The sequence below is a fragment of the Salvelinus sp. IW2-2015 genome, linkage group LG19, assembly GCF_002910315.2.
Source record: "Salvelinus sp. IW2-2015 linkage group LG19, ASM291031v2, whole genome shotgun sequence".
Classification (NCBI taxonomy): domain Eukaryota; kingdom Metazoa; phylum Chordata; class Actinopteri; order Salmoniformes; family Salmonidae; genus Salvelinus; species Salvelinus sp. IW2-2015.
Genome location: NC_036859.1, coordinates 35,983,149 through 35,994,332, shown reverse-complemented (window position 1 = coordinate 35,994,332; position 11,184 = coordinate 35,983,149). Strand labels below are relative to the sequence as shown.

General features: G+C 43.2%; 1 protein-coding gene across 1 annotated transcript in view; it reads left to right on the top strand.

The window, feature by feature from the left end:
- Positions 1 to 7,010: 7,010 nt before the first annotated feature.
- Positions 7,011 to 11,184, top strand: part of LOC111979096 (uncharacterized) — a 24,892-nt gene continuing 20,718 nt past the window's right edge. The window contains exons 1-2 of the mRNA XM_070449049.1: positions 7,011 to 7,159; positions 10,281 to 10,568. Coding sequence (XP_070305150.1) covers positions 7,011 to 7,159; positions 10,281 to 10,568 — 437 coding nt within the window. The remainder of the gene's footprint in view (positions 7,160 to 10,280; positions 10,569 to 11,184) is intronic.

Sequence of the window (11,184 nt, the reverse complement as noted above, 5' to 3'; positions counted from 1 at the left end):
GCAGGAATGAGAGGAACAGAATTTACCTACAGGAGAAAAAGGACAAGAAGAGAAAACAGGAAGAAGCCATAAAAAGGTAGGAGTCTTAAAATGCATTCATACACCTACAGGACACTTTGAGGAATGATCTTTGAGAAATGATCCACACATACAGACTGGTCATGCTTGTCTATAGATGTGAGATGTTGCGTCATACTCGTGTGAGGTCTTCTCACAATAACGTTCCATGTAACAAAGCATCAGAGACAGACCTGCACCTTATAATACACACCGCACAACCCACACTCAAACACACAACACACAACACACACACACCTCAACCTCAACACACCCACACCTCAACACACCAACACACCACACCTATGCACACCCACGCAATAACACACACACCCTCAACACACCACACACACACTACACACCCAACTCAAACACCCCACCAACACACACACACCTCAACCTCAACACACCCACACCTCAACACACCAACACACACACACCTATACACACCCACACCTCGACACACACACACCTCAACACACACCGCATGCTTGTCCAGTTATACCTAGATCCACTAATACATTGCATCCTGTAAAGTCCAGGTTAAGTTGTTGTATTGTGGATCTTTTACAATGTAACCCAAGCCTTCGGACTTCCCCTCATTCTGATTTGAAGCGATGGTATGGCTGCGTTGGTCAAATGTCATTATCTGACTTGTTGAGTTGTCATACATACTGCAGAGAGGAAAGAGTGTGTGTGATGTATGTGTTTTTTGTGTGTGTGTGTGTGTGTGTGTGGTGTGTGTGTGTGTGTGTGTGTGTGTGTGTGTGGTGTGTGTGTGTGTGTGTGTGTGTGTGTGTGTGTGTGTGTGTGTGTGTTGTGTGTGTGGTGTGTGTGTGTGTGTGTGTGGTGTGTGTATTAATGGGTTGTGTGTGTGTGTGTGTGTGTGTGTGTGTGTGGGTGTGTGTGTGTGTGTGTGATGTATGTGTGTGTGTGTGTGTGTGTGTGGTGTGTGGTGTGTGTGTGTGTGTGATGTATGTGTTTCTTTGTGTGTGTGTGTGTGTGTGTGTAATGTACCGTATTGCTGGACTATTAAGCGCACTGAATATAAGCCGTACCACTGAATTTTTTAACAATATGTATTTTGTACATAAATAAACCGACATGTCTATAAGCCGCAAGTGCCTTACGGGTACATTGAAACAAATGAACTTTCCACAGCCTTTAAACGAACACGGCTTGTAACAAAAATAAAGGCTTTAACGAAACACGGCTTGTAACAAAAAATAAAAAATAAATAGCAGTAAACAGTAGCCTACCAAGAAAGTCAAACTTCATTGCGGTGGCGATTGTTTTGGCTTTCAGTCGGATCTGCACAGTTCCAACGTTTTATCATCGACTCATTAAGGCCAAGCTCCCGTGCAGCAGCTCTATTTCCTTTTCCAACAGCCAGATCGACTGCTTCAACTTGAAAGCTGCATCATATGCATTTCTCCGTGTCTTTGCCATGATGAGGGTGACAAAATGACTACCGTAATCAGAATGATGGAAGTTTGAGCGCGCTCGATTTACGTCACATTATGTGAGGTGCTCAGTTTTTTGGCGGCATGAATCTTGTGAAAAATAAATAATAAATAAATACATAAATTAGCCGGTCATTGTATAAACGCGAGGTTCATAGCGTGGGAAAAAAGTAGCGGTTATAGTCCGGAAATCAAGGTATGTGTTTCTTTGTGTGTTGGTGTGTGGTGTGTGTGTGTTGTGTGTGGTGTGTGGTGTGTGGTGTGTGTGTGTGTGGTGTGTGTGTGTGTGTGTGTGTGTGTGTGTGTGTGTGTGTGTGTGTGTGTGTGTGTGTGTGTGTGTTGTGTGTGTGTGTGTGTGTGTGTGTGTATTAAAGGGTTGTGTGTGTGTCTATGTATCTCTTTGACTATGGCATATTGCATATGTTGGGGTGCCAGTGGGTCGGCGCAGGTCTCTAGGGAGTAGAGTTAGTTTGTCCATTCCTACTTATTTGGGACTTGTCCTTGGCTAGAGGTTGTCCCTGCCTGCTCTACTTCTGATATGGGAGTAGTGTTAGGGTAGCCTGGTCTACTTACATTTACATTTACATTTTACATTTAAGTCATTTAGCAGACGCTCTTATCCAGAGCGACTTACAAATTGTGTGCATTCACCTTATGATATCCAGTGAACAACCACTTTACAATAGTGCATCTAACTTACTTTGATTCGGAGAGTGGTGTTAGGTAGCCTGGTCTATTCTGATATGGAGAGTGGTGTTAGGGTAGCCTGGCTACTTCTGATATGGAGAGTGGTGTTAGGGTAACCTGCTCTACTTCTGATATGGAGAGTGGTGTTAGGGTAGCCTGCTCTACTTCTGATATGGAGAGTAGTGTTAGGGTAGCCTGGTCTACTTCTGATATGGAGAGTGGTGTTAGGTTAGCCTGGTCTACTTCTGATATGGAGAGTAGTGTTAGGGTAGCCTGGTCTACTTCTGATATGGAGAGTGGTGTTAGGGTAGCCTGGTCTACTTCTGATATGGAGAGTAGTGTTAGGGTAGCCTGGTCTACTTCTGATATGGAGAGTGGTGTTAGGGTAGCCTGCTCTACTTCTGATATGGAGAGTGGTGTTAGGTAGCCTGGTCTATTCTGTTGGAGAGTAGTGTTAGGGTAGCCTGTTACTTCTGATATGGAGAGTAGTGTTAGGGTAGCCTGGTCTACTTCTGATATGGAGAGTAGTGTTAGGGTAGCCTGCTCTACTTCTGATATGGAGAGTGGTGTTCGGGTAGTCTGGTCTACTTCTGATATGGAGAGTGGTGTTAGGGTAGCCTGGTCTCAGGTCTGTTTTGTGCCGTATAGCTTGAGCATAGTTCTTGGCAAGATAGCAGAAACGGATGACAGCGGCCACAGGAGCACAAACAGATCTGGGACCAGGCTAGAGTTAGGGGGATTGTGATCATAAAATCGATGAATGAGCCCACGGTCACTATTGGATATAAAGACACTAAGTGTGTGGTTTGTGTATAGTTGTTTTTAACGTAKGACCTATCAACAGAACTATAGGCAAGGTTACGTGTTAACCGGCTAATGATGGAATGAATATATGTGATCCAAAACTCAAAACCAGCCATACATATTCACTAACTGAAAGYCGGTCATTTCAGTCGTCTGATACAYTGTTTAATAAACAGTCCTACAAAACGTTGGAATTAGCATTGGGATAGGCAGTCGTGTCTTGCAAATGTTTTTGTCTTCTTTCGCTCTCTGTCCCGATGAAAGCGAGTCCGAGGAGACCTGAATATGTAGCGGCACCACGTGGGCATCTGCAAGCTCAGCGAATAGGAAGCGGGCGCACAATGTGGGCATCTGCAAGCTCAGCGAATAGGAAGCGGGCGCACAATGTGGGCATCTGCAAGCTCAGCGAATAGGAAGCGGGCGCACAACGTGGGCATCTGAAAGCTCAGCGAATAGGAAGCGGACGCACAAGGTGGGCATCTGCAAGCTCAGCGAATAGGAAGCGGGCGCACAATGTGGGCATCACGTGGAGACCGCGGGCCTTGGTTGTGTGTCAACAAGTAGGCTCTGTGGAGTCGAAGTGTGTGGTTCGCCCGTGATAGATCATAGCAGACTCAGTGGATATAGTGGCGTCTGCTTGTGTCTGTGTGTGCTTTCTAATGCTACATGCTGACGGCGGAAGGAGAGTTCCTCGACAGATTCCCTTTCTACATGTTGCCAACGTCTCTGCAACATCTGAGAGATATGTTTTCAAAGCTGGAACAGTCATCGCTCATCAGCTGTTGGCATCAATGATGTCTGGTTACCTTGTTATCTTAAACCTTGTAGGGTATTTATTGCTTTCACCTGAGAGCTATACTACAGCGCARGCTCAGTGAGTTCGCCAGCTAACTTTGATAAATAACCACAAATAACTATTGATTTTCTGGTTCATTAAGAAAGATAAACTTAGATATGTTTTTTTTTGGTTGTTGAGTCAATTAGACCGTACCCATTTCAAGTATATCTTCAATAAATAAATACTAATATTTCAGACTGTTTAGGCATGTTTAGCTGGCTAGCTCGTTGAACCTGCGTTGYAGTGTACCCCACTGGGAAGCTCTGCACATGTTGTTGAGAGTGTTGAGTGTATGCAGTGTCTTAAAGCTTATGGTCATTTAGTCACTTGTTCTGATAGTAAAGCTGACTCCAACTGCAGTTGACTCCTAATAKTATAGAGGAGGTGTCAGCAGTGTCCTTTTTTCTATTCATTATCTGTATACTCACAACACTGTTTATACGAGTATACGTCTAGGAGCAAATTCTATTTGAGCAAGTAATAGTCCACGTTTTCAAGCGCAAAATCCCAAGCTCCTTCAGTCACATGATGAAACTTTGTTTTATGGAATGTAGAACAAACTCGTATAACTTTTCACTCAAAACACATGGCGGCAAAAGTTAACACACCAAAMGCGAGTCTGTCATCCTAACTCTGTGTCAATTCCAAGGGAGGTGAAAGTGACATCTAGTGTTCCGATATCTCTCTATCCGTCTCTCAGCTCTTGTCAATGTAAAATATKAATACACGGTAGCTAGMGGAAGAATATGAAACGATAGCTGATGATAGCCTTTTTCAAAAGGCCTATTAGTAGGTCAATGAGACAACCCATTTTTACAGTAGCTGATGGATGAGAGAGAGAGGCAAAGGGAGAGAGAGAGGGGGGGGATAGAGAGAGAGGGAGAGACTGAAAGAGAGGAGAGGGAAGGGGAGAGAAAGGGGGGTAAAGATAGAGAGCGTGGGAGAGACAGAAAATAGGAGAGGGAGGGGCAGGGAGAAAAAACCTGTTAGAGGAGATTAAGTGTGAATTGCTTGCTAGCAGGAGATGTACTCTGCCTGGTGACAGCTGGAACAGCCGCAGGCCAATCAGATCACCACGTCGGTTTGAGTGAGGAGGTTCTTCCTGCATGTACTGCCATCCCATTGGTGTTTTCCTGTGATATCTGAGAGAGTAGTTATTCACACACACAGGATATACACACACAGGGTTGTCGCCGGGCAGTTCTGGTTCTGTGTCAACACTTGAGTCTCTGTTGACAGCACAATACAACACCAACAAACAAAATAACTGGGTTGTGTGTGAGGAAAAAGTCTGTGCATATCACTGTGTTTGTTGTTCTCACACACACACACACACATCAAACCTACCGTTCTATCATTTGTTGGTGTCGTGTTGTGCGTTCCATGTCCCATAGAGACTCCAGCAGCCTATTTCCACACAACCAGAACTGCCAATGACAACCCTCCATCCAACTGTTCAAGTGCACCTGTGGTCTGTGGTCCAGCCAATCACTGGTAAATATCCTATAAAAACTCCACCAGTTAAACACCTGACACATACTGTTTTTATATTCATGAGTGTTTTCCTGCAGACAGCTGTGTGTTAGAAGCAGTTTGATTCTTATGACCTAGTGAATGGTATTATTACCTTATTGTTACCATTTCTACAGAGTAATGAATTAAGTACACCCTGTTCATGTAAAGCCACATTTCATATTGCTTTTTGTATTTTTTCTATTTAATGTTATTACTAGAGTTCATGTTTATTATAGTAGGTTCATGTTATTACATAGGTTTCATGGTTATTACGTAGGTTCATGTTATTACCATAGGTTCATGTTATTACATAGGTTCATGGTATTAGTAGTGCATGTTATGTATGTAGGTTCGTGTTATTAAATGTTAGGTTTCGTGTTATTATATGTAGTTCAATGGTTATTACATAGGTTATGTTATTAGTAGGTTCATGGTTATTACACAGGTTCATGTTATTACATAGGTTCATTTGTTAGTTCATGTTATTGTACAGGTTAATGTTATTAATAGGTTCATGTTATTACAGTAGGTTCATGTTATTACATAGGTTCATGTTATTATGTAGGTTCATGTTATTGTACGTTAGTGTCCATGTTTATTACGTAGGTTCATGTTATTATGTAGGTTCATGTTATTACGTAGGTCATGTTATTATGTTAGGTTCACTGTTATTACATAGGTCCATGTTATTACGTAGGTCTCATGTTAGTTGTACATAGGTTCATGTTATTACGTAGGTTCATGTATTATTGACATTAGGTTCATGTTATTACGTGTAGGGTTCATGTTAGTTACAGTAGGATTGTCATGTTATTACATAGGTTCATGGTATTCACGTAGGTTCATGTTTTACTAGTCAGTGTTATTACATAGGTTCATGTTATTAATGTAGGTTCGATGTTATTACAATAGGTTCATGTTATTACAGTAGGTTCAATGTTATGTACGTAGGTTATGTTATTACATGAGGTTCATGTTATTAATGTAGGTTCATGTTATTGACATAATGGATAGTCCAGTGTTATTATGTAGGTAATTTATGATGAGTATTCTGCCGACTTGATTAATTAAAGTGGAAAAACGCTAGAACTTGTACGTATTTACTACATGGGGAAAACAACACTCCTGCCATTTCAGATACAGGTTAGTGGTATTTTTATGATTGGAAAAAGAACAATACAAACAAGTTTGGCAAAGAGAGTGTTTTGAAATGTCCACTGTCTGGAGCATCAGCTAGAGCAAAGGCTATTCCTCTGGGCACGCAGGCTTTAAACAGAGAATAGTGAATGTGATTTTTTCTTTCTCTTCCTGATCTTGAAAAAAAATGTGAGTTCAATGCCACATCTATCATGGGTATGACTGGCAGCGCTCCACTGTAGTGATTGATGCCCTGAGGTCTTGGGAACCCTCAGGTGTTGTGTGATAGGTTTGATAGCTGGAGGACGGTAGCCGTTATATGTTAATACTCAAGGGAGGTCTGCAGGTTAAGGACTACAGATGGGAGTTTGAGACTTGAGAGTTGTAGTCTCCTGAGTATGTTTGGGGGTGTGCACGTGTGCGTTTGTTATGTGGAGCAGTCCGGAGGCTGGTTTTGTGTCTGGTTTCCGTGGATACCCAGTTGCTAGGCAAAGTTAAGCCTCTGACCAATGACCACCCTCCCCGCCCAGATCCTGCAGCTGGCTCAGAGTCAGTGGGAGTCAGCAAAGTCTCACACACACCACACCCAAACACCCCCGCACACCCACACCACACCCAAACACCCACTGCAAACCCACAACCACCCATCCAAGCACTTGTGAGCACACATCGACACTTAAATGTCACAACTGCTTTTTAATTTGGACTAAAGCATTGATTTATTGTATGTGATTACTGGATAAACTCTGGGGACTTAACCCCTCAGGGTTGAACTACATGGGGGGTTGAACTCTGTTCCACTGACATGGTGAAAACTCCAGTCCAGTGAGGGAGTTTGACTTGTACTTGAGCGCCAACTGAGAAAGATGCACTGAGAAGGAATTACATATTCAACACAGTGTGGACAACGCACAGCAGTTTCAGTGGCCACTATGTGAGTGGGTGTGTGTGTGGGTGTGTGTGTGTGTGTGAGTGGGTGTGTGTGTGTGAGTGGGTGTGTGCATATGCAAAAAGGGACATTGTTGTGTTGTTGGAGAGAAAATAGTTGTTCGGCTATTTGTTTTTCTATCGTTCAGTGTAGTGTTGTTTTGTATCTATTGGAAGTGTTGAACAACAAACCTTATTGAACACATTTTCCAATCTGACGATTTAAGAGAAATTAACGAGGTCCAAACGGCCTCGTCATCTCCAAACTGCATTTAAACTAATCCAATTATCTCAGTGACATCTTCTGTTCATTTGCTGGTGACCTTCTAAATAATCAAAAAAAAGAAAAACAATCCATTTTAAATTAAGCTAAAGTCTCCACCATTTGTCAGTAAGAGTCAGAAATCTACTCTGATCTGTCTGGCCAGTACAGTCCTGTGACTGTCAAAAGCCCCACCCTGCCACAACAGCCGCTCTCTTCAGACCAATCATCCATGTTTTTAAAGGGGGATTGATGGAGGCTGGAGTGGGGGACTTCCATCGTGTCTCTGGGTCTCTGGGTCTCTGGGTCTCTGGGTTTTGGGAGCGCTGAGCTAACCGTGCGCACAGTTAAACACAAATCAATGGTAACCCACAGAGAGATCTTCTCTCGGCTGATTGGGACCAATGTGGTTCTCATTGTTGGTCGCTTCCATCATTTGAGTCATTCAAAGAAGAGTAGGTGGCTAAGACAAGAAAAACGGAACACCAGACACCGATACACATTCCTCACACAGACAACAACACACGGACATCGACACCAACCACACAACCACACCAGTCCACAAACAACACAACACCACACAACACACACACACCACATCCTCAACGCATTTATCAAACATAACACTAACAACCACCAACCGCGTTAGACCCTGCTGTGTGCTATTGATATTTGGTTCAAGGTCTTGTGAAAGGACAGACTTCCAGAGGTGAGGGAAGGACTGACGGTATCGGTGAAGTTTGAACTTTTCTTAACCTCTCTAAAGGCTGGAATCTTCATGGTGAAAAAAGCCACTTCTGTTAGAGATTATTACAAGAAACAAAGAAGTTAGTGCAAACACAACAGCAGTGTTTTTCCGCTCTGACATCATCGCACATGTGATAGATTCGAGCCGCAATATAGTGACAGATTTGTATGTTTTAAACTGAGCTGCATTACGAATCGCTCCTACAGCCTCTAGCAACTAAAACATTACACCAATAGTACAGATTGTTGTTTGTACCACGCTGCATGATAAAACAATAACCAATATGTACAGATTGTTGTTTTACCGCATGCGCTGAACACAAAACCAATCATGACAGTGCTTGTTTACCTGCTCAGTTCAGAACAATTAACCCAATAATGTACAGGCATTGTTAGCATTTTATGCCACGCTGCAAACGAAACAGCTCCTCAGCTGCAGCAACTAAAAGCATTAACCAACTATGTACAGACTTGTATGTTTTAGCCAACGCTGCAGCATCGTCCTATCAAGCTCTGCAACTAAAACAATAACCAATATGTACAGATTGTTGTTTTACCTTGCTGCATGATAAAACAATAACCAATATGTACAGATTGTTGTTTTACCTTGCTGCATGATAAAACAATAACCAATATGTACAGATTGTTGTTTTACCACGCTGCATGATAAAACAATAACGGTGGTGGGGCTACCAGTGGCGCTGTTTCCCCCTACTGCAGATTCCACCTTTAAAGATACATCTTTGTCACAGTAACTAACTACATCTGTTTACTCTTTTGAATGTTATAAAAATAAATAAAGACAGTTACACACTCTATATTTAAGCAATAAGGCCCGAGGAGGTGTGGTATATGGCCAATATACCACGGCTAAGGGCTGTCCAGGCACTCCGCGTTGCGTCGTAAAACAATATACCACAAACCCCCGAGGTGCCTTATTGCTATTATAAACTGATTTACAATGTAATTAGAGCAGTAAAAATACATGTTTTGTCATACAATGTGGTATACGGTCTCATATACCATGGCTGTCAGCCAATCAGCATTGAGGGCTCGAACCACCTGGTTTATAAATATATTTAAAGAAAATAAGAAAAAAAATTGTCCATTAAAATAACATCAAATTGATCAGAAATACAGTGTAGACATTGTTCATGTTGTAAATGACTATTGTAGCTGGACATTTTTTATGGAATATCTACATAGGCGTACAGAGGCCCATTATCAGCAACCATCACTCCTGTGTTCCAATGGCACGTTGCGTTATCTAATCCAAGTTTATAATTTTAAAAGCCTAATTGATCATTAGAAAACCCTTTTGCAATGATGTTAGCACAGCTGAAAACTGTTGTCCTGATTAAAGAAGCAATAAAACTGGCCTTCTTTAGACTAGTTGAGTTTCTGGAGCCGGAAGAAATGGCAGAAGTTTTACGGCGCCCAACCAATTGTGCTATTATGTGTATGATTTTCTTTAAAAACAAGGACTTTTCTAAGTGACCCCAAACCTTTGAATGGTAGTGTATATATAAACTCCCAGTAATTTATTGGGTTAAAACACCAATGTTTCGGCATCACTGTGCCTTCTTCAAGAAGCGTTTATGCCGAAACGTTGGTCCTTCTTCTGACACCACCTGGTATAGAGGTCCTGGATGGCAGGGAGCTCAGCCTCAGTGATGTTCTGGGTCGTACGCACTACCCTCTGTAGCACCTTGCGGTCGGATGCCAAGCAGTTGACATTCCAAGCAGTGATGCAGCCAGTCAAGATGCTGTCAATGGTACAGCCATTCGTCCTGTATAATAACAAACATTTCTCTCTCTCTCCCTCTCTCTCTCTCTCTGTCAGGACGGGCGAAGAGGAGGTGACCGAGGAGAAGCACCTGCGTATGGGCTCCATGACCATGCCAGCCCCCCCACAGCTTGCTTGCGGGCCGGGCTTTGCCGTGCGCTCCCAGTCACTACACTCGGTGGGCGGGGGCAGTAACGGCGGTGGAGAGGAGGAGGTGGGCAGCCCCACCTCCCGCAAGCAGCCCCCACCCAAACCCAGGAGGGACCCGGCTACCAAGCTGAGCATTTCCTCTGAGACAGTGGACCACAGCCCCACCTTGGTCTGCAGGGCAGCGAAGTATGGGAGGTGCAGTGATCAGTGTTTCAGCGGTTGGAGGCGCGCTGTGTTAAAGAAGCAGTGCGGCTTGTTGGGTTGTGCTTCGGAGGACGCATGGCTTTCGACCTTCGTCTCTCCAGCCCGTACGGAGTTGTAGCGATGAGACAAGATAGTAATTACTAGTGATTGGAACCACGAAATTGGGGAGAAAAGGGTGTAAAATAAAAAATATAAAAAATAAAATAGGGATCACAGCTTTTCACCTGGATTCACCGTGGTCAGTCTATGTCATGGAAAGGAGCAGGTGTTCATAATGTTTTGTTGCACTCAGTGTACACTCACCGGTGCATATTTGGTCGTTTTTTCCTGTAGTTGAGTAGAATGTTGGAGTAGTTGTGTGTTGTTCGTGTAGTTTGTTTTCTTAGCCTGTGGTGGTACGCAGCATTATTTGTTGTAGTTGTGTAGTATTTTCCCGTGATTGTTGGCTGTTGCATAATGGTCTTGTTTGTTTGCGTAGTTGTGCGTTAAGTAGCATTTTCCATTGCTGTTTAGTAGGCCTATCTTCCCCTAGCTACTTGGTTACAGGCTATGTTGCGTATTCTATCGTCGTTGTTTCAACACTTACCATCCGGATTGGCCCTGCCAG